General features: G+C 33.3%; 3 protein-coding genes and 3 non-coding genes across 7 annotated transcripts; 5 read left to right on the forward strand and 1 right to left on the reverse strand.

Moving 5' to 3' along the window:
• Positions 1-624: 624 nt before the first annotated feature.
• On the forward strand, positions 625-3,674 carry FOLK (Phosphatidate cytidylyltransferase family protein). Its single transcript, XM_022295277.2, has 6 exons — positions 625-1,100; positions 2,095-2,162; positions 2,260-2,391; positions 2,928-3,043; positions 3,164-3,278; positions 3,379-3,674. The coding sequence occupies exons 1-6, from the start codon at positions 765-767 to the stop codon at positions 3,554-3,556; spliced, it is 945 nt and encodes a 314-aa protein (XP_022150969.1). The 5' UTR covers positions 625-764; the 3' UTR covers positions 3,557-3,674.
• Positions 3,675-4,608: 934 nt separating this feature from the next.
• Positions 4,609-4,680, forward strand: TRNAE-UUC (transfer RNA glutamic acid (anticodon UUC)). The gene has a single exon. It is a non-coding gene; the product is annotated as a tRNA-Glu (tRNA).
• A 55-nt stretch (positions 4,681-4,735) lies between these two features.
• Positions 4,736-7,446, forward strand: LOC111018988 (SAGA-associated factor-like protein). 2 transcript variants are annotated; one of them, XM_022295271.2, is made up of 4 exons: positions 4,736-4,893; positions 5,283-5,357; positions 6,668-6,979; positions 7,087-7,446. In XM_022295271.2, exons 1-4 carry the CDS (start codon positions 4,762-4,764, stop codon positions 7,267-7,269), a joined length of 702 nt encoding a protein of 233 aa, XP_022150963.2. In that variant the 5' UTR covers positions 4,736-4,761; the 3' UTR covers positions 7,270-7,446. The 2 variants fall into 2 exon arrangements, with proteins under 2 accessions (XP_022150963.2, XP_022150964.2); XM_022295272.2 differs by having other exon boundaries at positions 4,752-4,905.
• A 3,371-nt stretch (positions 7,447-10,817) lies between these two features.
• Positions 10,818-12,564, reverse strand: LOC111018987 (putative N-acetyltransferase HLS1). Its single transcript, XM_022295270.2, has 3 exons — positions 12,163-12,564; positions 11,512-12,078; positions 10,818-11,429 (listed from the first exon to the last, which is right to left on the reverse strand). The coding sequence occupies exons 1-3, from the start codon at positions 12,343-12,345 to the stop codon at positions 10,995-10,997; spliced, it is 1,185 nt and encodes a 394-aa protein (XP_022150962.1). The 5' UTR covers positions 12,346-12,564; the 3' UTR covers positions 10,818-10,994.
• An 11,707-nt stretch (positions 12,565-24,271) lies between these two features.
• TRNAE-CUC (transfer RNA glutamic acid (anticodon CUC)) lies at positions 24,272-24,344 on the forward strand. Its single transcript has one exon. It is a non-coding gene; the product is annotated as a tRNA-Glu (tRNA).
• A 2,672-nt stretch (positions 24,345-27,016) lies between these two features.
• On the forward strand, positions 27,017-27,089 carry TRNAE-CUC (transfer RNA glutamic acid (anticodon CUC)). The gene has a single exon. It is a non-coding gene; the product is annotated as a tRNA-Glu (tRNA).
• The last annotated feature ends 117 nt before the right edge of the window (positions 27,090-27,206 follow it).

Consider the following 27,206-nt stretch of genomic DNA (forward strand, 5'->3'; position numbering starts at 1 on the left):
TAAAATTTGTAATTTTAAAATTCCCTCGATTTAAGTAACATTATTAGATAATTATTTTCTTGATATCTTAAAATAATTATTAGACCTCTCTATATTCTTCGAGATACAATATTATTAGACACAAAATTAAAAATTTAAAGTTATTTTATTTTATGGTTAAAATACTTTTCGTTTTGGTTCGTATATTTTCAAAAAGTGATAATTTTGATCTTTTCATTTTTCGACCGATTTACCATCTGTTTGATGTCAAGAAAGTTAAAAAAAATGATTTAAATTTCATGATTTGAAAGGTGAGAAATGATTTTAAATTATTGAAATGATTTAAATTAAATTTCTAATAAAAATTTTGCTGATTTATATTTTTAATCTAAATTTATTAATTAGAAATTAAAATAACAAGGTTAAATAAATCCTGCGAAATCACGTGGTATGATTTTGAAATCTTTCAAAATAAAGTTACCAAACGGACAGTTATATGAGTGTCCAAAACTGGAAACTTTTTTATTTTTATTTTTTATTTTAAATGGTTGAAAGCCAAATTGGGAATTTAATTTAATCAAACAAAATTCGCACATGACAAACTAGCGTCGTAGCGAGGCCGTAAACTGTCAGAAAGTTCATTAAATCCTTTGCCTGAAATTGAAAGTACTGGCGGGCGCTCGAGCGCTCGAGCTGAGCCCCTATGGCTGTGGCTATGGCTATGGCTGTGGCTATGGCTATCGCCATAGCTCCCACCCCATCGACCGCTCCCAAGCAAACCCAAAATGGCTGCAATTCTTCAAGTCCGATTCCGCTCCTCAATTGGGCTTTTTGACCCTTCATTTTCCGCCCGGTTCCCAAAATTTCTCCCCCAATTCAAGCCTGTTTCTGTCTCTTTCAACCCCATCTCTGCGCCAACCTTGTGCTGCCATCGCTTCGTTTTAAGATTTGGCTCCACCAGTGCTCCCAAAATCCGCCGGAATCAGTATCCGGTTGCGGCAGTTATGTTGTTGCCTGATAATCCGGTGGTCTCCGACATCTGCGCCACCGCCGTCGCGGGTGGAATCGCCTTATCCTTGCTTCGATTGTGGCAGGAAACGGCGAAACGTGGCCTTGATCAGGTTCTATTTCTTTTTTCTCACTCATCTGCTTTTTACCCTTTTCTTCTCTTGGACGATTGCTTGGTTTATTTGGGGAAATTTTTATGGGCTACACCACAAGGAGTTTGTGAGAAGTGAAAGAAATTGAGGGGAAATTATTCATGGAAGGAATCCTAATGAGACAAACTCAAAACTGCAAGAGAAATGTTCTAATTAATGGTTAGCTTTTGGGGTTTTGTTCGAATATCTTGAGCTAAAATTAGAAGGGGTGTTTCAATCAAAGGGATTTTTAAGTAAAATTAGATAATTTCACTGTTGCTTTTGGGACAATAACACTCTAGTTTCTGGGAACTGCTTTCGCATAAACCACTTTTTTTTCCCCCTTCCAAAGACACTTTTATGTTATTGCTTTTTTGGTTTGGTCATATCTAAAGCACTCTCAAACATAGCTTCTGTGGATTTTTGGCCTTCTCCCAAAGTATCTTGTTAGATTTCTTGTTACTGGGAGTTTTTAGAAGGTCAAATGATTGGCCCAAGGCGTTGGCAAGACCTTAGAGTCTCTTGATCATGCTGGCTTAGATTAGATCAGAGGTGTTATGTTCGAAATTTTTAGTAAGTTTAATACCAAAAACTCTTGATGTCTTCTGGATACAGTCCTTGAGGTAGGTACTGGTGCTCTTGATAATAGAGGAACAAAGCTCTAACTACCCATTATCAAAAAAAAAAGAAAAAGAAAAAAGAAGGTCAAATGGATTCCCCCAAATCAATTATGGCCGTTCATATTCTGTTTTTGACCTTAGCATTAGTACTGCTATACCATAAGAAAATTATTGGCTCAGTTCAACAAATGGCATATTCTGTGTACAATGCTGATAAATAATCAATGTTATGCATATTCTGATATTGGATTGGAAAGTGCTTATCCGTTGTGATATCAAGGCATCTAATTGTGGGAATCCAACTTTCCATTTCTGATCTACTATCATAGGTGTGTACTTACCTATACTTGGTTTAGAAATTGAACAGGAAGCTTGTTCATATAAGCATCGGGCTTGCTTTCATGCTTTGCTGGCCTATGTTCAGGTAAACTTAGGCCGAAAAAAAGTTGATTCTGAGCCTTCTCCTGCTGCTAGACACGCACATATATGCTTGAACCAAATGATGCTACTTCTTATTGCAGTTCTGGTCAACGAGGAGCTCTATTGGCGTCTCTAATTCCCGGAGTCAATATCATACGAATGCTTGTCTTGGGATTGGGAATATTGAAAGATGAGGCTACGGTGAAGTCAATGAGCAGATATGGAGACTACAGGTACAACTCAGAGAGAACATAGTCAAGGAAAATAAGTTACTGGCGTGCTTGTGTGTTAGTCGATTCGAGCTTTGAATTAAGATCAATCTCTGACTATATATACTCTTAGGAACGTCATCTGCTTGCTATTATGAGTCTTTTGGTAGTTAGAAGTGAAGGAAATAGCTTATCTTCGCCCCGGTTTCTGCAGTTGGATCTTTCAAAGGCAAAACTATCCAATACTCCAGTTGTTTGTTTCTCCTTTCATTCATTGTTTGCCGTTTGAAATTTCTTTTTGGTCAATTATAATATCATTTACGAGTTCCATGTGGCTGAAATTTAATGGTCAGGAGTGCAATGTCCCGAATAATAGTATTACATCAAAAGTTCTCCTCCGAGAGAATACCGAAGAACACGATCCATTGCATTGCATACACACATGGGTCAAGACTCGCAAGCGTTTACGTGCACATCTTGATATCTTATACAAGTATAGAGTGAAATCTCCCATTTCATACTCTATTTTTTAATCTCACCTGCATCGTTTCATGCTTCAGGGAGCTTTTGAAGGGACCTTTATATTATGTTACAACAATTACATTAGCCTGTATAATATATTGGAGGACCTCCCCCATTTCAATTGCCCTTGTGTGCAACTTATGTGCTGGAGATGGTACTTCTCCCACTTTTGTCCATTAACTTAATAATAATACCTCTCCCCAAGGTTTGATATTTAGAGCTTACCCGACGCAACAACGAGGCCTCATAATATTTTTATTGCTTTCTATTTCAGGGTTGGCCGATGTCATTGGAAGACGATTTGGAAGTCGAAAGATCTCTTACAACAAAAACAAGTCGCTAGCTGGCAGTGTGGCAATGGCATCTGCTGGTTTTCTTGCATCTGTTGGGTAATTTCTGTGTCTTCATTTCCCGACTTGAGCACCGAGCCATCGCCTTTGTAGTCTTTCTGGGCTGTTTAGTAATAAGAAGTTGTGTTGTGTATGGCAGGTATATGTACTACTTTTCCTCATTTGGGTATCTTGAGGGAAGCAGCAGAATGATTTTGGGATTCTTAGTTGTGTCTGTTGCCTCAGCTTTGGTAGAGTCTCTGCCCATAAGCACTGAGATTGATGACAACCTCAGTGTTCCCCTCACTTCTTTGCTGGTGGGGAGCCTTGTTTTTTAGTATTTGGGGATTTCTTACAAATCATGTAATATTATTATTGTATGAACTGAATAGATTTTGCTGAACCAACTACTATTAGACATTGCTAATGAAATTCTATTGAAGCCATTGTATCAAATTCGTTTTGGTATATACACTTTTAAAAGAAACTATTTTGGTCTATATGTACAAAATTTTAACTTAAATTATATACCTAATGGAAACTTCTTAATACAAATTTATGACTACATTAAAAATTTTGATAAAAATAAATTACATAAAATTAAACGAATAGGCTAAAATAATCACTTTTTAAAAATTTAGAAACCAAAATGAAAGTTTCAAAAGTACAGGCACTAAAATGAATCAAAACCAAAAGTATAGGGATCAAAATAATATTTAAATCTACATTATAATAGTAATGCTTTTGTAGATTTGAACATAGCTTAGATAAGAGGTGATCATTGTTGGAGAACATAAAGAGAAATAATAAAATATGCGACGAATAACTAAAGAAAGAACTAAAGATGAATCGAAGAATACAGAATGGCATCTAGCATGCCTGAGTGAGAGAAAAGAAGCCGAGAGACTCGAGATTTGAGAGGAAATAGAGAGAGGCAAAAGTGAGATTGGAAGAAGAAGATACAGGGATTGGATGGGAAAGTTAGAAATAAATAAGTCTATAATTTAAGAGCGGAGAAAGAATAACATTGGATAAATAATAAAGAAAAAGAAAACCAGCAATCTCACTAATGAGATCTTTGGTTCCAAGGCAGCTGTAGTCTCAACATTAATTTATTTTTTATCGAACAAATTGAAGTTCGGTAGGAAATCACTATTTCGATCAAATCGATTAATGTGAATCGATTTTGTAACTTACAAAATCAATTTCAACTAACGTCGATTGGGTAAGTTTTAGTGATCGGATCGATTTTTCAGAATTCTTTATTCACTCTAGCTCAAACCGGGTGAATAGACTAAAAATAAGAACATAAATTAATTAAAAAAAAAAAGGTGACAACTCATTTTAAACAAGTTATAAATCTATTTCAATATAAATTTATACATCAACTTCCGTTGTCGTCCAGCGGTTAGGATATCTGGCTTTCACCCAGGAGACCCGGGTTCGATTCCCGGCAACGGAAACTTTTTTTTTTTTTTCAATTTTTTTCGATTTTTCACACTTTTTACTGTTCAACATTTTCAGTGCCCTCTTCTTCTCCTCGATGAACCTATTTTTTTTTTCTTCATTCCTTCTCTCCCCCCTCTTTTTGCAGTCTTCACAAAGCGCGGTTGGATCCAAGTTGTGTGGATTCGTAGTCTCTATCGATTTTTGCTACGAATTCAATTTCATTCCAGTAAGTACCGCGGTAATATTCTGCATTTTTCTCTGTTCGCTATTGATTTACCAAATTTTACGAAAATTTTTGCATAAACAATTTCCTAAAAATGCCTGCGTTTGATGCCGGTTTCCTAGGTTTTATAATCTTTGGAGATTTTTTTTCTTTTTTTATTTGGTTTGATCGTTAGCTTCCCAAAGTTTGATTGATTTAAGAACGTAAATCTTTGTACTGATCCTTAAGCGCACTTCGGTTTGGTTTCTTATTCACTATCAGTTATTGAATTCTATGATGATTCTTGAAATCGGATTTATTTTCTACATTTTCCTCGAGAAATCTTTATGTTGCTTGAAATTTGTCAAGTCATCGTGCTTAATGAAAATTTGTCCTGGTTGACATGTTTCTAGGCCTATTTTGGAACTCGTCCTGCTTCTAGATCCATGTCAATGCCTAATGAGGAACATGCGTCTTCGCATACCCAGGTAGCTTTCTTTTTATATTTTTTCTCCTTGTTCTTATTTGCATTTAGCACCATAGTATTTGAAGAATGAGAAATGTAGGTTACATTTACAATGGCTTTGTTTATGGTGTAGAACCAAATCTTGAATTATTATTGATATGGAATATGTATGTTACAAGAGAGCAATGATTTGTATAACAGTCTGACCGGTTACTAACCACAAATAACTTACCCAACCGGCAACCGGTAAGCTATCTTTCACAGATTTCCCCTACATCAGTTTGATGACACTCAGACCAAATTGTTTGCTCGAAATGAAGAAAGAGCCTGAACTCCATTTTCATTATCTGTGAGTTTCAATCTGCACCAGAGCATTTCTTGAGGAATAGGCAGAGAGTTTAATTTTGGTGTCTGTGAAAATAGATTAGAATTACTTCAATTAAAAAAAAGGGAAAAAGATTAGGATTTCTAATATTTTACTTATTTACTCTTTGCAGCAGAGTTTCTTTATCGTTGTTAGTATGTTCCAGAAATAGAATTATAAAAAATCCGAAATCGTGTGTGTACAACTATGAAGCTGAACACTTCAATTTGGGTAATGTCTCCATGTCCGATACATGTTGGATGCTTAGACACTTGTGGAAATGTGTTGGACACTTGTTAAGCACAATAAGCATGCATTGAACATTCATGAGCATTACCAAAGTAAAATTCATATAAATGCATAAGGATTATTGACTACATTTCCTTTTCATTAATATGTTAAATCATTTAGAAAATTGATTAGTTGCTACCTGGTTTAGAACTATTTTGAATATTTTTACACGAAACTATCATAAATGCATAAGCATCCTAAACTAATACAAATTTTTTGAACATGAGAATCATTAAAATGTATAGAAGTAATATGTATATAAAAAAATGTATATTATAATAAATGTGTCCTTCTCATGCCTATGTCCTAGATTTTTAGATCTTAATATGTCACGCTTCTGGCCTGTGCTCTGTGTGTACAATATATGATATTTCTCCTGAGATTTTGCTAGGAAGAGTGAGGTACATCCGACTAGATTTGTTGAAAGATCTTTTTAGCAGTGGTTTCTCAGCACCCAAACCAACATGTCAAACTCAATGAATTATTCGAAAGCTCCGTCTAACTATTTTTATATATGAGAAAAGGCTTAGTCTAACTATGGGTAATGCGTGAAACTTGCCATGAAAACTCAAGTATGGTAGTATAGTAATCAGTAGTCACTTTTGACTTCCTTATGAGAGGAGGACACAGAACTAATAGAAATGGTACTTCTGTTGCTTTCCACTTTATATTTGCAGCTTTCATCTAATTTCTTTGGGGATCTCCTGGATTCCGTGATTGTTGATGTTGCATCGGAGTGTCATCGAATAGCAAGGTTAGGTCTTGATCGAAACTTAGAAGAGGAAGAAGAAGAATTAAGACTTTCAGCACAGGCACGAGTAAGAGTAGCTGATTCTAGCAATAGTAGTGAAGCAAACGGCAAATATATAGTTGATATTTTTGGACAAACTCACCCTTCTGTTGCGAATGAAATATTTGATTGTATGAATTGTGGTCGATCAATCATGGCTGGGAGATTTGCCCCTCATTTAGAGAAGTGCATGGGAAGGGTAACTCTCTGTCCCTTGATTGATACATGTTTTTGCATACAAATTCTGCTTCTATTTTGTTAAATCTCGTTTAAATTCGTCTCATCAACTCTCTAACTCTACTATAGGGTAGAAAGGCTCGTCTCAAAGTAACAAGAAGTAGTACAGCTGCACAGGGCCGGTATTCTCGAGGCAGTCCTGTTCCTGCATATTCCCCTTACACTAGTTCCCCTGGCGCAAACCGGTTACCTAATGGAATGTCCGGTGTTGCAGGCGAGGAGTACTCAAACGGTACATCCGAAGACCCATGAACAACAAAGCAATGACCGAATTATTTCATTTTAGGAAAACATACTGTAATCTAAATTTGCTTGCAGGAATCTGATGATATCTCCTGTCATGTTGAGTTTTATATTACATGACTTCTTTGTATGGGTTATCATTACATGGGAAGAATATGTCTGGAATCTGGATGTATTATGAGTTCATTACTTTTCTACTGTTCTAAATTTTGATGCTGAAGATCTTGTACAGAAGAAGTGCAAAAGGAAGTTAAAAATGCTAAATCTAGTTGCATATCTTCAATCTTGAAATGTAATTAGAAAGTCTGAGTTATTCTTCATGGCAACATACCTAAAGGATTCGTATTATATGATTTTTCTTCAATATTTCAAATATTGAAAGATTAAGTAGTTCTTATGGATCAGTTAGAAGTCGCTCTATCACCAAATATTTCAAATATTGTAATTTGTTTCCATAAAACTCCGAGTCTTTGTCATATTAGATTCTCTGGAAGGGGCCACAAAGATTATAAAGGTAGTTTAAACTCTTGCTGCGTTTATTGTCTGACAGTTCCCAAGATATTCAGCTCTTTTGCTAGAAATTCTTTTAACAATTTTATGAAGGCAAATTGCAGGAAGGTGGTCCAAAAGGTTGCCCAATCTATGCTCAACCACTGAAAAATAGAATGTTAGTTAAGTCTGCATCAGTGGTCTCCACGCTCCACTTCCATTTGCTCAAAGATTTCAAGTCTGATTACAGGGACCATAGCGCAGTGCTTGGAAGCTTATGAGACCTGAATGGCTGATTTCTTCTATGTGGAAATTGAACAAGAATTGTGCTCAGATACGTCTCTCTCACACAAACCATTCTTATTTCTGGCATGTAATTGTTTTTAATTTTCGACTGCCAAACTTTTCAATTCTTAGGCTAATAGCAAAGAAAGTGTTTGATAATGGCTTCCATAAACTTACCCACTTGTGTTTAGATGTATGAGAGAAATTGCAAAATACTTTTGATTATTCATCCAAGTGTCATAAAAGTGGCGGCTCCCCCAAACATATTTTCAAAAACGGGAGCTTAAATACAAGTTCTAATGATTAATTTCTTTAATTGATATAAACCACAAATTCACCACTAATGAAGTGCAGGTGCTCCACTTAGCAAAAGTAGTTTCTTTGGGAGATTTGGAGGAAAAAAGGGTCCTCTATCTGCGCTTCTCTCTCTCTCGAATTAGCAGGATTAAACACATCATCAAACACCAAAGGTATCATCATTATCTTCATTTTAATCATGATTAGAAACTTTATGAAGTCCTTATAGCTATTGGCACACATGCTCTCATTTGAAAAGGTTATCATGAGCACTAACTAAAAAGCGGGAAGTGGATTTCCTTCCTTGGCAGGAACACAAAGTAATTCATTATGCACAAACTTCACTCTCTTTCTGCTTTTGTTTCATTTTCTATTTTGGCTTTGCTCCAATATATTATAAACCCTATTTTCATATTAGTTTTTAGATATTATATGCTAGAGGTCACTTTTTGCTTGGATCTCTAAAAAATATATATAGTTAGAGGATTAAATTAATAACGTACATGAAATTGATATTCTCCTTGTAATGTAACGAATAACAATGTGTAATGTAACAAATAACAATATGAAATAAACTATGCTACTTTTGAGAGTGTTGGTGTATATTTTTTCTGATCAGTATATATGATTAAGGACAGAACATCTTCAATCTTTGAGGTTTGAATTTGTCTCTTTTTGATCTCCGAAGTTAAAAAAATGATATTTTTGTCCTTGAAATTTGGACGTAGTTTCTATTTGGTACTTGAGATTTTAAAACTAACACTTTTGGTCATTGGGGTCTAAGTTTTGTTTCTACTTTGAGGCTTCAAAAGTGACACTTGTGGTCTTGATGATTTGGTTTTTCTTTGATGCTTGAGTTGAGTTGAGGTTAGATATGCTGACTTGGATCATTTAACCTATGTGTCACTATTGTTGGGTCCGTCGTTCTCAACTCAATTGAATATGTTCCAAGAAAAGTCGATGGACTTGCCGCCGACCAAGAATTTCTCATTCCCTACAAATTTTATTGAGAATATTAACTGACACGTCATCTCCTTGGCAAGTCAACTAATGATCCACAAACTTGGTAGACTAATAGCAATTAAATTCAAATCTCAACGACGAATTAAAAATGTCGCTTTTGAAGTGTCGTTTTTAAAGCTTAGAAACCAAATAGAAGCAAACTTAAAATCTCAAGTATCAAAAGTTTAGTTTTGGAATTGTAGGGATAAAATTAAAACTAAATCCATACCTCAAGGATTAAAAGTATAGTTTTAAACATTAGAGACCAAATAGAAATCAAGTACAAACATCGAATCTCGTTTGGCCTCGGATAATTAGAAAGCATTTTTTCTTCATGCTTGTAACATATTAAATTATTTATAGTCCTCGACATTATTTCTAATATTTGTTCGCATTCTAAATTATCTAAAATCAAATTATTGTTGTCTATTTGGTGGGTCTTGGCATTGTATCTCTCAAACAAACTTATCAAGTCTTCTTCAAAACTGAACTTTTTTGTTGCTCTACAGTACGTAGGTTGAAATTTATATGATCCATTGATTATTTTCCTTTAAATTTTAGAATTCCTCCATACTTTATGAACTTCCCGTTAGATTCAACCTAGATCTCGAGTTTTTAGAGACACATCATACTTCCACTCAAGTCGAGATCACTCCAAAATGTGATCAATTTTTTGTTCAAGGATAGAAAAACTTGGTTTCATGTAGTTACTATAGTTTCTTTGGCCTTTCTCTCTACTTTGTTTATTATGAACAGCTCCAACGGAAACTATGAGCATGAAGAAGCAGCACAGAAAACAAGATGAAATTATTCTCAAAATCTCTTTTTTTTTTTTTCTTTTTTTTTCCAGTGTGAATGGGATGCTGAGTATGATAGTTTTTACTGAGTGGCAGAGAGGAAAGAGAGAAAGAAAGGAAGAAAAAGGGTAGGAGCCAGGTGGAATAATAAAGAAAGGACCACCTTTCACCTTTGGGCTGATGATTGAGTTGTCCCGAAAAGTATTATTATTTAGAGTTGCAGAGGACACTGCGAAGGTGGCTCCTAATTAGGGAAATCTTTCAAGATTTTTTGTCACCGTTGTGAAAGTTACAACATAAAAGCTCCCACCACTCGACTCAACATGGATTTCTGGATATAGACTTATCTAAGCTACATTTACACATGAGGTGGGGTTTAAATCCCTCTCCCAACACTTTCCCCCAACCCTCTTTTAAAGTTACACTTTCACTTTTCAACCCAATTATCTTTCCCACGCCATCCACCATTAATTCTCTCTCGAATAAGATCCCTATTTACTCACTCGTGTGTAGCCTAGTTATTTCCATTTGTAGAAAAAAAGGATCATCTTAATTACAGTAAGTTAGGTTTAAATCTTAATTCATATAATATCGTTGTTTGGTTCTTTCCTTTATGGTCCTCTCCTTCATTGAACAAAATTCTTAAAACACAATTAGGTAAGGTAAGTAAGAGTTTTTAGGGGCAAATTCAAAAGTCAACTCATTTTATTATTGGTGTATATATGATGATATGTACATAAAAGGTGAGATTTTTTGGAGAAGAGAAGGGATTAAGTAATTGATATATGTTGGATTCTTGCTGCGTTTTGTGATTAAGTAATTAAGTTTGGATTTATTATTGATATTGATATGATTTTGATATTCTCATACCTCTCTTGGGTCTACAAAAAGGGCTGGTCTTGTAGTTGGTGGGGTTTTTGTCAACTCATGGAGGCTATTTCTTGCTTCTTTCTTCAATGCCTTTATGCACCATAAATCTTCAGGGCATGACAGCAATTTCCAATGTGGAATCTCTTCTCTCAGTGCGTCTTCTCCTCCAATCTCTGTAACTATCACTTTACAGTCCCTTGCCTCCGCCGCCATGTTGTGCACGTGCTGGCACAGTGCCCTCACCAGCTTCCCTGATGTCGATGCTGCCCCCTCCCGGTGAACCCCATACATGAAGTAGAATCCGAACGGCTCGTAGAAGTCCGGTATTGAGGGAAGTTTCAGACATGGGAAGATCTTGTCCATCACCTTCGAGCTCTCTGTGTATATCAAGCATGACAATGGTGCCTTTCCCAATCGCAGTTTGAACACCTGGATTGACAAAAGATTAAAGTTATCATACCCTACTAACTTAAGCTTATGTGATTAATTGTTAAGTGGTGGTTTAATCTACCTCCCCACTATTCCATACACTCAGCATTGCCCAGCTCTTTGGAATTGCCATTTCTGATCCGCTGCCAGTTGTTTCGAATTTATCGTCTTTGTAATAAGCCACCCATGTTCCAAGGCTGAGCTTGTGTTTGAGCACGCGGTCGATGTCATGGGGAAAGAACTCGGTGGAGGCCATGTATTTTCCGTAGAGAAACTCGGCCACATCGACTTTCAGGCGGGAAATTTGGATGTTGGAAGGGAGGTTATAAGGGCGGTAATGTTTCACCGGGTTGACGAGGATCGCCGGAACTCTAAAATTGGTGTACCCGAGCTTGTTGATGAAGAGCTTGACGGAGGCTTCATTGTCTTTCTCTGTCGCCATATAGGTGTAGTCCACGTCGTTGGCAGCAAACCACTCCTCCAATCGTCGGACAAGGCTGCAGCCAATCCCTCGGCGGCGGAACATCGGAACAACGCGAAGGCCTAAAACATACCCAACCTTGGCCCGGCCCTTGGGCGCTTGGTGAACCGTAACGATCTTTATCGAGCCCTGAATTACTCCAACTATTTGGTTATCCACCTCTGCCACCTAATGAAAACGAACTCAAAAGAGTTAAGTTGATAGGTTAGGGTATATTTAACACGTAACGGATGGCAAGAGGAAGAGGAATACCAGCATCTTGTATAAGGGACTATTTCTGATCCTACAAATGGGGTCACCCATGGTGTCTGTGAAGAGAAAAACTCGTTCAGATGGGCCTACCTCGCATCTTCTCTCTAGATCTTCCACTCTAGCTCTATCTGCAGATTGCCCATCGTAGCTTCTTATTATCAAAATCTCTTCTCCGTATCCCATTTCTTTAAAAGAAAAATCTCCCCACTTTTCGTGGGAAACAAACAGAAAAAACAGAAAAGAAGAAAAAAAAAAAAACAGCAGTTCTCTAGCTATTACATATATATACACACACTGCAAGTTCAATCAACCCTTTTAAAGGTATATTGCTAGCAGCTAGCTACTTAGCTTTCTCTTTTGTGGAGGGGGAAAAAAACTTGGGGGGCTTGGAAATTTTGGAGTCTGATGATTGGCATTTTATACCAAAATTTGGTGGGGTTCCATTTGTGGGATCCTTCTCTTTCTCTCTCTCTCTCATTTTTTTCTCTCTCTCTCTCATCAGACAGCAACATATTTATTACAGAAAAAAAAAAAACACAAGAGTGAGGGGGTTCCAAATTCAGACAGATTTATTGATTGAATTTGTGATTTTTGTTTTGTAAGGTTTGCCATTTTTGAAGCAAATTAATGAGGTTTGTACAACGTTAGGATAACCTCAGCCTCACGCCATGGAGCACCCCTCAAGAATATGTTATTCTCGTGTCTCTTATTCATTGGTTAAAGCCTTAATTTTTATTATTTTTTTTATGTCTCTTTGTGATAATAATAGTATTGTTTTTCATCGTGTTTCATAGTCCAGATTAAAAAAATAATAATAAATAAAATAAAATCCTGTTCTCTTTTCTTCTCTCGTGTGGATGTAATGTAAACTACTTAAGAATCTAATCATGGGTTTAATATAACAAATTTTATATTAAAAGAATTTGGTTTTTTGGATCCATCTCTCGTTTGTCGCCACTTGCCGGCAGGAAAAAGAGAAAAACCAGTCTCTCTCCCCATCGTGGCCTAAAATTTAGTGCATGATTTTTGTAAGCAAAGTGCTTGTGGATTAATTAGTTTTCTTTAATTAATGCCTTCTTTTTTTTCAGGACAAGTGGGGTGAGACCTTCAGGTTAGAAACAAGTATCAACCCTGATTGAGCTAAATTCATGTTGATTTAATTAGTGTCTTATTTAATTAAGTAAATATCATTATTTTCGTAGATGAGCATAATTCAATTATATCATTAAATTTTAGATTATGCTTCAATTTAGACATTGCATATTCTTAATATCTATCCACCTTTTACAATATCAAGTAAATTTGATAGTATATTGACAAAATAGACACAATACTTAGAGATGGTAACAGTCTGTCAAGATGAGGAATTGAACTCTCAAGCTTAACCAGAAAGTTTAGTGAAAAAGTTTATAATTGGGGTATTTGGATGGAGGGTGAAGTCTCTTTCTTGGATTTGTTTGTATGTATGAACATGGGTGTGAGGCTTTAAGTGGTCCTTTTATCTTTTCTCTCTCCTTTTATACACACAATAAAATTAGATTCGAAAATGAAAGTGAAGCCCCACTAAAACCCATGCCTATATCTTTCTCTCTAATTCTTTGTTATATATAATTCGAATGGAATATGTATATTTGTGGTAAATATTGATACAATATACTCTTTGTAGGGCTTTTGGAGCGTGCGCCATCTAACCACATGCGACAAATCAGTAAGTATCACACAATCCATTATGCTTTATATTATAACACTCACTAAAAACCCATTATTTATCTCTTATGTGTGGATATATATTAAGAAAAGATAGGAAAAATATGCAAAATCATTGCCCAAACTAAGGAGGTTCATTTAATGCGATGGAGCCCCGTGGGTACCTGCCTAAACGGGACGTAAAATCCCCATTTAAATTTCCTATAGGGCAGGATGGGATGAGGAAAACTTTTTTCCCATCACCTAAACGGGAAAAAAATACCCACGAGGAAACGCGATCCCTATAAATTCTCCATGGAGAGTCTCCACCCAATTCCCGCAAAATTTTGTGGGATGAGAAATGAAATGGGGTGGGGATGGGGAAGCCTTCCCTGTCCCTATCTTGCCCCACGAACATCCTAGTCCAAACTATATCCATTGTTACAATTGCACTCTTACCACTTATAATTTGAAAAATATATCCTTAAATTTATGATACTGTTGCAATTAAACTCTACCGTTGCAAGTAAATCTAATAATGCAACTTTAAGAAATAACCGCTCAAATTAAAAATTTCAAGATGGGGTTGTAACAAATTTTTTAGAAGGAGAGCAGAGGGACGGTTAAAAGCTTAAAGTTTATGAATACTTTAAAATTCAAATTTCATCTTATTTACTTAGATATCTTCGATGATATGTACGTGTTTTTATTGAGTAGAATATTTACCATACACGTAAGTTTGGTGGGGCTAAATTTTCTTGTAAAAGATTAAATCTCTTTACAAGTTTCTCTTTTCTCTTATATATTTTGGCAGCTAAAGAAAACAATACCATATATTGGTTGTAGCAAAAAGACGTATTGAACTGTCCCATTCTTACTATGAACCTAGCTAGATGCCTTTACTATCTACCTTAAAAGTCAACTTAATGAGTTGTAATGTATCAAAACAATTTGCCCACCTCTCTGTTAGGATCATTTACAAAAAATAGGACACAATAAGAACTTACTTTGGCCTATCCTTTGGTTTTATTTATAAACATCGAGTCTTATCTAAATATCTATAGGCGTAAGTGGGTTGGTTCTGTTTGATTTCGTTTTGGCTAAACTATGCCAAATTGAAATATATATAGATTTAAAAAAGCATCCTTGCCGGTGTGAAAATTTAATTGATCACCCAAAAATATGATCAATTTTTTTGTTTTTTATGCAAAGTAACAGCTCAATTGACAAGAGTTTGGAGTCTTTTAGTCATATTGGCTTTGAGCTCTCTTAGTCATACTGTCTTTTTGAGGTCTTAAGTTCGAACATTTTGGTGAGCTTAACGCCAAAAAATCCTTGATGTCTCTAAGGTTCGGGTCTTGGGGCGGACGCGGGTGCCCCTGAATATAGGGGAGCAAAGCTCCGACTCCTAGTTCTTAAGGAAAAAAAATTGAACCGATTGTTACTTGTTATTAGAATTGATTTTGAATTTGATTTCTCGATGTTTTATTTATTTATTTATTTTTCATTTGAGCCTTTTCAGCCCTAATATATTCTGGTAATTTTGTCTGTTAAAGAGATTTTTCTAATTTGTTATTTTTAGAATGATACGGAATTGAAGCTCTTTTAGCTCTTTATTATAGCTAGGGGCTTGTGCCTGCCCAGTTTGGAACCGAGAGACATCAAAGATTTTCGTATTAAGTTTACAGGTTTAAATTTGAGACCATTAAGTCACTAGACCAGGATACCATTATTATATAATATTTTTAAAATTGGTTTAAACCAATCATATATATATATATATATATTAATTAATTATGTAGGGCACATAATGAAAATTTTGACTTTGACTTTAGAATCATACAAAGTTTCTTTAGTTCCCAACAAGCTTAACCTCTAAGCTTAATTATCTCATTTATCTCAAGTAGTTGACAAAAAATGTTAGTTAAACCCTTAGACTTCAATATCAAATTAGTCTCATTCGGTTATGACTTTTCCCCTAAAATTCATCTTCTAAGTTGGACAAAGACATGTGTTTAGGATAAACTCCAATCCAACAAAATCTTAGGTGGGATATAAAGCTATCATTCTCACATTCATACATATTCTCAATCGCCGAGAGTATACCTCAAATGAAATTTACCATATCGTAATATAACTTAAATATTTGAATCTTGTCGTGGTATGATTTTAAACAAACAACGAGATGATGTGATTGTATGCACCTCAACTCGGTTAGATCTGAGGTAGAAATAATGTCGAACGCAAGTGTTGTTGTAGACAAAAGGTGTTGGGCATAAAGCTTTGTGTTTGCCAAATACACTCCAACATACCTAAGTTAGCATGGATTTAAAATTTGGCAAAGTTTTAATATGGTAAGAGAACTTCTTTCGTATCTTCTTAAATTTGGAAGTGGTCGGTCCTTCGTATGGCTAACTTTCACCTAGGTAGCTGAAAGCTTGTAGGATGGGACACGCAATCAATCATATCATCTAGTGTCAAGACACACTGCAAGAACTTTAAGCTATCACAGTAAAATTTTTCCTTGACGCAGAGGAGTTTCATTGGCATAGAACACTTTTGCTAATAAAATTTGAATATTTTTACAACACTCTCGACGAAAATTGAATCCGACGACAAAACACTTGACGAAATAGGAATTTTGTTGGAAAACATGTTGATGCAACCAGATTTCATCGGCTAAAGTGATCTACGCCAACAAAATTGTGATGCATTGGGAAAGAAAGTTTAGCCATGCCCCTCCACTTGGTGGGAAACAATTGAGACAAAATTTTGGGTTATGCCAACGACGGGAATTATGTATCAGACCTCTAGGTTTCTTCTAAAATTTTTGTATCCATTAGGGTTTTGAAAGCCTAGTATACGAGTTCAAGTTAATTGAGTGGTATTTTCTTTCAGAGAGTATTTTTTATAATTTGGGTCGTGGAGATAAATCTGTGTGATTGTAATAATTTTTTCACATAATGGATTTTTCTCTATAGGTGCGGTTTTTCTCCGATTTGGAGTTTTCCATGTGAATTGTTGTGTTTTCTTTATTGTTGTTATTTTTTTTTTAAATTTCTCAGTTATTTTCTACTTATTCGTACGGTAAAAGTAGGGTTTTTTTTTATCATCAAGTGGTATCAGATCTTTAGGTTTGTAGTTTCTTGACTTTCTAAGTATGCTCTGTGGTTGCAACATTATCTGAATTTCTACATCAAAAAAGATTTTTTGAAACAAGCTACGGTTTTGTGAATAGTGTGGGTTGTTAACTATTTCATGATTCGCTAGGAGTGTGAAGCAGATATGTCATTCTTTATGAGTCCAGTAAAGATTAACGTGGAGAAATTTGACGGAAGAATCAACTTCAACTTGTGGCAAGTGCAAGTCAAGGATGTGTTGATACAATCTAGGTTACACAAGGCGTTGAAGAGAAGATTGAGTGAAGGTGCCTCTGAAAAGCTAAGCTGTGATGGTGGTCCAGTAGAGTCCAACGGTGGTTCCAGAAGAGGTTCTAAGAAATCCAGCATGAGTGATGAAGATCGAGAGGAGATGCAAGCATGATACGAATAAGTTTCGCTAAGAATGTCCTTGCAAACGTGCATGGAATTTTGATTGCCAAATAAATTTGGAGAAACTTGAAGCGTTGTAGGCATCTCAAATCAGTTGTACCTGATTGAGCAGTTTCATAGGCTGCGAATGAATGAAGGTACAAAAATTTCAGATGATCTAAATAATCTCAATAGCATCATCTTTGAGTTGTAGGCGATCGAAGTGAGATAGATGACGAAGATAAGGCACTCAGGCTCATCTTGTCACTTCCACTTTGTTGATGTATGGGAATGATACATTAAATTTTTCTGATGCTACTAGTAAACTATTGTTAAAGGAAAGAAGGTTGAAGAGTGAAGGGTGTACTTCACGTGAAGATTCAACACTAGTAGCTAGCAACGGGAAGAAGAAGAAAAATTTCATGCAAAACAAAGGTTGTTGGGGATGCAGACAATCTGGGCACATGAAGAAAGATTGTCCAAATAGAGTCGGTTCATCAAAGAGTTATGGGTCGGATGTTGACAGTGTTTCTCTCGCCATGAGAGATGATGATCAATTCCTCTAAAAAATAGATAGAATTCATCCTCATGGTATGTCTGCTTTACCATGATAGATGATGTGATGTTAGCGGTTCCACAAGTTTACACGTGAACATTAGCTTGGCGGTTATGCAGGGTGTGTGTAGTGGAAGTTATGTCGATGGTTGAAGAACTTCCAAATGAGCCAAGTAGGTAGAAGTTGCACCATAAAGTTTAGTTAGATTTATCGACATGTAATGAGGAAGAAATATCTTGGAAGGCGATAACTCAAGTGGTATACTTTTATGGTAGAGTAGGTTATAGTTCTTTGAACTAAGAATTATGATCGTCGGTGAAGACAATTCAGCGCATCTGTTTTGGGTACAAAGGGTCATAGGTTCGAATCCTATCACCTTGTATGTGGTACTCTCAGGGGTCGAAGTGCAAAGCCATGTAGCCTATTCGTGGTCAGGAAGGCAGGCGAGCCGCGCACACTGAAAAAAAAAAAAAGGAAGAAGAATAAATGTAGTTGAAGCTATGAATTCTTCAATATCTTGTCAAGGTGGAATTTGCTAGATTTTGACAAAATCTTAGAATTGAAGTTTGTTCAAAATACAAGGAGGGAGTGTGCTCACTGCTATAAAAAGAGCCTATGACCTTGGATTTATTCATTCCAATTGAAATACTTTGAGCCTCCTATATCAACTTTAGTTAGCAATATTTACTTTGAGACAATGTCTCGTGTAATTAGGATCGGAGAGAGACGTGTATATGATTGTAATAATTTTTCATATAGTGGAATTTCCTCTCTAGTCGTAGTTTTTTTCTCCCGTTTAGAGTTTTCCACGTTAATTCTTGTATTTTTTTTTTTTATTGAAATTTGAAAGTGATTGTGTGTTTGGGAAATGTGAAATTGAAGAAGCAAATGTTTTTAACTTTGATCTTTTAAGGTCTAAATTGCTAGCGATTGGGGAGTGGGTTAGGCATGTTATGTTTAGTTTTTAGTTAGTTTGAAGCACAAAGTGCTAGATTGGGTTAGGCGCTTTTAGTTCCCATGAGGCACATTTTTTGTTCCAAGGTTCCAAAATGCCTTCTAGGAACATTTTGGCTACTCTGTGGACCAAAATGCTACCTTCGAACAATTTAGGAGTGGGTTTTTTGAGACATGTTTTTAGTTCCTTGAGTTCACTCGAAATGTCTTCTAGGAACATTTTAACTGGTTTGATGTCCAAAATGCTACTTTTGAAGAGTTTAAGAGCAAGTTCGATTCATTTTGCTCATTTGAGGCACATTTCTAGTTTCTTGAGTTCTCAAGATACCTTTTTGTCATGTTTTAGGTCCTTTGGCATTTTTAGTTTAGGGTACACATAACTAGTTACCCATCTCTGATCATCTTGTGTGTCTTGTGCTAAGACATAGCTCAACTCTAGCCGAGCTTGTGTTGGGTTAACTGGTGGACTGAGTTGATTTGATTGACTCAACTTAGTCTCATGATTGTATCTGGTCTATTATTGGTCTTGATTGGCTCCCAATGTACTCCATCTAGTTGATCACAATCTAACCGTTGATCGTTGTATACTATTATCTATTTAATAAAAAACTCGCCTATAACAAGTCTACAAAGTGTTATTTTCTAGCTCATTTCATATATTAATTATCCACCTATTGGATTTCATAAATCGAACTAAATATCAAAGTCCACATGAGTGAGCACTAGCATTGTACAAACATATTAAATACAAATTGATTCGCTTTAATTATAATCGTTTCAATTGGCGAACAACCCAACTCTTTGTTAATTTTTTAACGTGTGAATTTTAAATTTTTTTGAGTGGACTTGCATATCAAATATGTATGATTGGTACATTATCTACAAAGATATTACTTTAAAAATTTATAAAAAAAAAACAAAGTAACAAATAGTTCACAGTAAATGCACAAACCTATGTCACTGAATTAATGAATTATATTTAAAGTTCATCATTTCACTTAAAAACACACTTAGAAGAAGCCACTCACACTAACCCATCACAATCAATCATTTTCCTCCTTTTCATATTTCTCTTCCAATTGTCGGCCAAACTATTTTATTTCCCCTTTAAAAAAATATATTAAAATTAAACTTACATATCATACTTTTGTTAGTTTAACTAGTTAAAAACTAAAAAACGCGGGTCTACTAGTAATTTCACTGTCGATCACTTTCCAATGAACCATCCTTTTTTATTTATTTATTTATTTTTAGTTCTGACACGATCTATCGATCAATTTTCTTCCTCTGCCATGCTCCATTCACCAATTACAAATGGTACGCATGTAAAAAATTCTCTCTTTCGCCCACCAGAGGGTCTGGTGGCTCGTCCCACCACCCCACCAGAGATTCATCTTTCCCCACTAAAATAATATTTAAAAGAAAGACACGTTTATTTATAACTTCATTTTTTTCTCTTTTGAGTTTAATAACACGTGGAGTGGAGATTTGAATCTTTTGCCATGATATCGATTCTAATAGTTGAGTTATATTTAAGTTAGTATTTTAATTACTTAAAAAAATTAATTAAAAAGAAGAATAAAAAATAATAATTAAATTAATTAATGTGTGTTGGGAAAATTTCGTTGCATGAATTATGGTGTGTCCTTTGTGGGATTGGAGGAGTTTAATTTTTTTGGTTTTGGAGGAACCGCTTAATTTTTATTTTATTTTATATTATATTTTTCTTTTTGGAGGGAAAGGTTTTTCATTTTTACCAAACAAGGTATTATTATTTTGTTTGGAACAATTAAATTAAATTAGTGAGATACATCCTTTTCATAATTATTTGATGTGTCGTTAATTCCTCCGTGGATGCCACCATTATTCTTAATTCCCTTATGCTCCAACTACCATCATAAAATTTTAATTAATTCATTGAATTTTCACTTTTAATATCATAATTATATCTTTTTTCAAAGACTTCTTTTTGATTCGTTTCTCTCCAACCCACACCACGAGATATTTTTTAGTCTTGTTCTCTCTAGAAACTGTTTTCCTATGGGGAATATTTAAATTAATAAATAAGCGATTTATCATCTTTAAGTAAGTTCAAAATTATTAATATTAATATTATATCTATATTAGTGATATTTTGTTGATATTTTTTATATTTTTATCAAAATTTTCAAAATATTATAACGATATAAAAGAGGAACAATTAGTATTTTTTATTATTTTAACATGTTTTGTAAATTTATGAATCATATATAATTATTAAGTATGTTGGAGGTCATTTATCACCTGCAACATGTCAACATCTAAGGAAATGATTCAACGGAATATCTCTGGATCGATGCAAGTCTCACCAGCTTAATTCGTATTATTCAACCGAGCCCAATTATTCTGTTACTGGCCGACCTGTCCCAGGTACGAATCGACCTTTGAAGAACATCCACAAGTGCAAAGGCAACAAGATGTTCTCTGACAACACGCAGGATTTCTTGGATTGCTGGAGAGCTGTTAGAGCACTGTCGGGAATCCTTCAGGAGTTCATCTCTATAAATAGAGATCTCTGCCTCCCAAGTAAGGTATGCGAAACTATTGTCACATTGAGTAATAAATCAGACTGAGACTGACTTACTACCCATCGGAGTGCTAATCTTGTCTGGCAGGTATTTTGGACGTCAGCTTCTCTCTTTCAAACTTCGTGGATTCTGGCCTTCATCTTTTTCGGATCAAACAAAGTATTTGTTGGTTCAATTGGTTATACCTTTAAATTAATAAGGAGAATAAATAAATGAGAACATAAGGACAAAAAAATATATTTTCAAATGATTATTAAAATTGAAATCAATAGGATGTATGTCTATAAAGGTTTAATCTACAAAATATTGTTTAAACATATATAATATAACCAATACTCTGTGAGATGCCGAAACTTAACTGGATTGAGGTACCTAGAGGTCGTAAGTTCGAATCCCCACCTCACATGTTGAATTAAAAGACTTTTATACCCCCGAATTTATTGTACTAACAAAAACACAAAGTTAGGTAACAGAATATATTTAAATTATTAAATTATTATCTTTCAATTTTCAAAGATTACTTAAAGTTGTTCTCTGTTAATTTATTTTCATGAATGGTTTATATATAATATATACTACTTGCACTGTTTTAGGTCAAGATGTATATCGTAATTTTACGAACATATTAATTTGAAACTTTGGTTTCAATTCAGTTCCTTTAATTTCACAAAAGGAGAAAATAATAAATTTAAAAGAGGTATTTAAGAGTTATAATCTTCACAATTTTTTAGAATAAAAACTAAGAAGAAAAAATGTCTGAATAATCATGTTTACTTAAGAAAAAAAATATTTAAAGTTATTTTCCCTCCCTTTTCTTCCTTAAGCCTTAAAAAAAATAATTGAAATTGTTGTTACATAAAATAATTATTGATCTCAAGCAGATAAAGAATATCAAATATTATAATTCATTCAATCACAAATTTTAAATAGAAAAATGAAGCTATTTTATAAAATATCTTCCAATTTAATCTTAATTAACAAATCCAATTATTCAAAACAATCCGTATCGTGTCGTATTAAAATATCATATGATTGGATAAATTAAACAAATAAAAGTGACTCTCTTAAACAACTTAGTTCTATCAATGTATCCCAAAAAAAAAAAAAAAAAAAAAAACTCAGTTCTACCAAATAATATCTGATACATTATTCCTTTTAAGAAAAAAGACAGGAAAAAAAAAGACTTAAAAGAAAGGGATAGGTGTCATTTGAGGGTATTAAGGCAAAAAAGAAAAGACCTAAGTTTTTATGTTTTTTTTAAGGAACAAAACAGTGTGTGTCTGTGGTCCAAAACTATTACAATTAAATTAAAATAATTAAAATAAATTCAATTCAATGTTTGCCACTTATACTAAGTTAAATGGACAAAAAAGCCTTAGAATTTTATAAAGTTTTTATAAGGCAAAGCTGCAAATTTGGAATATTATATGTGGATTGGGGGAAGGGGAGAGGGGATAGGGTACCCCATACACACTTTACAATTTGAAAGGGAAAATGCCCTAAAAAAAAAAACAGACAAAAAAAAAACTTTGTTGTGTCCCTGAAATTTTATCCAAATTATATTAATTCTAATTCTAGTTTTTTGTTTGTTTGTCACATCGAATTAATCTCTACCATCCGATGTTGAACCAAATCATAGGAGTTGTCTCTCACGAAGATCTTTGTCGAGCATTTCATCACTTCCTAATAATTTAGTGAAGGATTGTAGAGTTTATAGATTTTGAGCACGTGTTGAAGTCTTTCTAATTCGACACATCTTAACAAACTTTTATCTAAGAATACCAACCATTCATTATGTGCGATGTCAATTGTTGGTTATATATCGAATATGTGGTGGAGTTGTGTGTATGTCTCAACATATATCTTATCTATTTATAAATAACAAAGTCCACCTTCGATGTCACTGGTATCCTAATTATAATTCCTATATTTTTTTTATCTATTTTTTTGTTTCGTTTGATATGTTTTTATGTGTAATTTATAAATATGTTTGGCTCAATTTTTTTAATGAATCGGTTTGAGTACAATTTAATTGGTTTTAAAATATTTTTCTAGAGATAAAAGGTTTGAATCTTCGGCCAAGTTTTATAACTGTGAAATGGATCCCCATAAATACTTATATAGTATTGAGTCCAATAAACTCAAATCATTAAAATTGTGTTAAAATTTTTCAAATAGAGATTAAAATTGTCACTTTTTAAAAGTGAAAAAAAAAAGACAAAATAGGAGTTTTGAAAGTATAATAATTAAAATGGACATTTTTTTAAAAGTATAGGGATAAAAATAGAAAGCAATAATATTTAAACCATATTTTAATTTCATGGATTTCATGCTTAATTTAACCACATATTTAAACCTTATCAACTCTCCATTTCCTCTCCAAGTTAGAAGCTAATTAGCTTATGTTTGTTCATCATGATGAGAAAGATAATGATCAGATATTAGGTTAGATTTTTTTTTTTTTAAGGGCATGGAATTTTAAAATTATTTATAAAAGGACTTTCAAGTTTGTGTTTTTCAACAATAAAGTAGTTTACGCCCTGTGTTTTTTATTTGATTACTATTTCTTAAAAATATTCACTAAATATATTGAAAATTTTCTAAGATCTTCAAAAGATTTCAAATATTAAGAAAATTGGTACTAAATAAGCTAATACTTTTTAAAAAAATAAGTATGTAGGAAATTAATATAGAATAATTATCAAGCAGACTAAAAACGAGAACTTATTTGTCAAAAAATTTTCAAAAGTTTTATATTGAAATAATTATTTATGTATTAAGTACGAATAAAATAATTTCTGATTACAAATCAAAAATCCGTTGTAGTCTAGTTGGTCAGGATATTCGGCTCTCACCCGAAAGACCCGGGTTCAAGTCCCGGCAACGGAATTTTTTTATCTTATCATTTTTCGTTTATTTTTCAGATTTTTTGCCAGCTGTTTCCAGGAAGAAGAGACTTTTTATTTATTTATATTCTTTTTAAAATGGAAAAAAGAACCTATAGTCAATTTTGTGAAATTAAAAATATTAAATCATAGTTTGTAATTTCAATGATACTTTATTTTGGTAAGCTTTACAAAAAGAAAGATATCATTTTCATGAATATTTGCAATAAAAGGTTCGTGCTTTTTAATGTCATAAATTACCTTTAAAGACTAAATATGGATGAGTCACACCTTAATTTTGAAAAGAATTTTAGCGAAGTACTTTTAACATTATTTAAATTGTATGGAATAAAACAAACCACTCGTAAAATTTTGACAATTAAAAATTAAATAAATGTCGAGAAGAGGTCTAAATAATTTATGTATAGGAAGATTTTTAGGGGATAACTCACGTCTTCATATTTACAAATATAACAATATGATTATGATTTTGCAAATATGAAAATTTTTTAAAAATTTATTACATGCTTAGTTAAATATTTTACGTAGTTATCCTCGTATATTACTCATTTATATCTTTTTAGTGAGTGAATTTGATTTGAATTTTTTTTCCGTCTTTGCTATATAAGCAAATCTAGAATTTATTATATTTGTAACTAATTATCTCTTTCTTGTCCTTTCAAAATATTATTTTAATATCTTAAAAATATTTTTAGAAACTAAAAGTATTTATCAAATTTTATTTTTGCCCTTTTGGTTGGTACTGCTTTTAGTGCAGACAGTGGAAAAATTAAAGTATTCCAAACTGGCAAACACACTTTTTAAGCATAAAAAAAAGGTTAAGAATATCTAATCATATAGATCAACTTAAGTCAAGAAAAAAGCTTGTCGGCAGCCAAATTTATGATGAGTTTGAAAAAGGATCAAAATAAATTTGCTTGTGATCCCTTTTAAATTTATTTTCTTAATTGTTGAGCAATAGGAAAAATAAGTGGAAAAAAAATTGCTTAATACGAACCGAGCGAAAATATCTTACTGTTTTCTTAAAGCAATCTGGACAACAATTGTTTCTCGTGATAAGACAGATTACTAATTCATGAATGAAATACTTGACACAAGATTGAGTGAACTTGACAGTAAATAGGGGTGTTCAAAAAATCTCATGATCTGAAAAATCCCGATCAACCTAACCCAAACTAATTGAGTTATAATATTGTTTGTGTTGGATGGTTAAAGGCTTTACCTAAAATGAATTTGAGTTAAACCGAATAAAATCGAACGAAAAATTAACCATTTCTTTTACAAATTTATATGGATATATTTGTTTTAATTTTATTTAATTTTTATGATTTTTTTTTATTCTTCAACAACTTTGAAAAATAACTTTTTAAATTTTTTTCGTAATTTTTTACCATATAAATAAACATGAACATATGAATCTTGATGTAATATTGGGAGTACGTAAATAAATGTTTAAGATATTACCATTTACTCTTTTTGTTATACAATATTTTAAACGAGCCACTCGAATAACACAATCCAAATATTTTATGGTTGGCTTGAGTTCAGTCTATTATTTAATATGGGCTATTTGAGTTGAAGAAATTTACCACCTGAATAGTTAGGTTGGGTCTAAAAAATACTTAAACTCAACCGGTTGAATGTGATTTCTCAATTGCCATGTGTCAACATTCTATTGATCAGAAACGTTGAGACATCATAATGACTCTGCCTGAAGAACAAATCTTGAAAATGAAAATTAATAGCTCACCACTTCTTAAAGGTCAGGCCGAAGTATATGAGATTAGTTGTCTGAATCTCATAAAGTTCAAACCGACCTATGGAGCTTTCAACAATTCATCCTCATAATAGATGAGTCGATATTCATTAGCATTACGTAACGGATCAGTAAACGATGTGGGGATCCTAAGACCTTTAAATAGAGAGACCACGTTTATTTCCAAATCCGTGCTTAATAAATATATATTGGATGCTTTTACCGTGCTTGTTACATATATATATATATTTAATATAGTTTTCAACTTAGATGCATCAGACCATGTTTCTACTTTTAATAAAGTAATGATTTAATTTCAATAGTTTGAACTTAATGATTACTTGGTCAATGCATGTTAAAATGCAAATGCAATGATTGAATTTTTAGAATTTGTAGTAATTTCTATCCTTCAACATTTCACCTCGACTTAGATTTTTAATCTTTATAATTTAAAAATACATTTTTTTTTGTTCCGAACAATCTTTTGAACTATATACGCATAAGAAAGTTGCCAATATTATACTTTGACGGAATTTTCCTAAAATGTTACAAATTTTCAACTACTTATGCATAGTATATCTTTTTTAATAGCTTAATTATTTTATCATCAATGTAAATTATTTTATAGTACAAAGTAGAATTAAGGAAACGAGAATCCGTTGAAAATTTTCTAAGACCTTCAAAAGATTTCAAATATTAAGAAAATGGGTACTAAATAAGCTAATACTTTAAAATATATATATATATATATATATATATGTAGGAAATTAATATAGAATAATTATCAAGCAGACTAAAAACGAAAATTTATTTGTCAAAAAATTTTCAAAAAATTTATATTAAAATAACTATTTATTTATTAAGTACGAATAAAATAATTTCTGATTACAAATCAAAAATCCGTTGTAGTCTAGTTGGTCAGGATATTCGGCTCTCACCCGAAAGACCCGGGTTCAAGTCCCGGCAACGGAATTTCTTTTTCCTTTTTTAAATTTAAAAGTTTTTTAGATTATAAAAAAATTAACGCTTGGTGAAATTATAAATGAAATAGAATTGTTATTAAATATAATAACAATAAAATTTAATAAT

This window comes from Momordica charantia (genome assembly GCF_013281855.1).
Source record: "Momordica charantia cultivar OHB3-1 chromosome 3 unlocalized genomic scaffold, Mcharantia_2.0 BLBB01000003.1, whole genome shotgun sequence".
Classification (NCBI taxonomy): Eukaryota; Viridiplantae; Streptophyta; class Magnoliopsida; order Cucurbitales; family Cucurbitaceae; genus Momordica; species Momordica charantia.

Coding starts and splice junctions, on each gene's coding strand:
- FOLK (XM_022295277.2), top strand. CDS start 765: ATGGCTGCAATTCTTCAAGTCCGATTCCGCTCCTCAATTGGGCTTTTT. Junction 1,101..2,094: donor CGAAACGTGGCCTTGATCAG/GTTCTATTTCTT, acceptor TACTTGGTTTAG/AAATTGAACAGGAAGCTTGT. Junction 3,279..3,378: donor GGTTTTCTTGCATCTGTTGG/GTAATTTCTGTG, acceptor TGTGTATGGCAG/GTATATGTACTACTTTTCCT.
- LOC111018988 (XM_022295272.2), top strand. CDS start 4,762: ATGAACCTATTTTTTTTTTCTTCATTCCTTCTCTCCCCCCTCTTTTTG. Junction 5,358..6,667: donor ATGCGTCTTCGCATACCCAG/GTAGCTTTCTTT, acceptor TTATATTTGCAG/CTTTCATCTAATTTCTTTGG. Junction 6,980..7,086: donor TAGAGAAGTGCATGGGAAGG/GTAACTCTCTGT, acceptor ACTCTACTATAG/GGTAGAAAGGCTCGTCTCAA.
- LOC111018987 (XM_022295270.2), bottom strand. CDS start 12,345: ATGGGATACGGAGAAGAGATTTTGATAATAAGAAGCTACGATGGGCAA. Junction 12,079..12,162: donor GTCCCTTATACAAGATGCTG/GTATTCCTCTTC, acceptor CGTTTTCATTAG/GTGGCAGAGGTGGATAACCA. Junction 11,430..11,511: donor GTGTATGGAATAGTGGGGAG/GTAGATTAAACC, acceptor TTGTCAATCCAG/GTGTTCAAACTGCGATTGGG.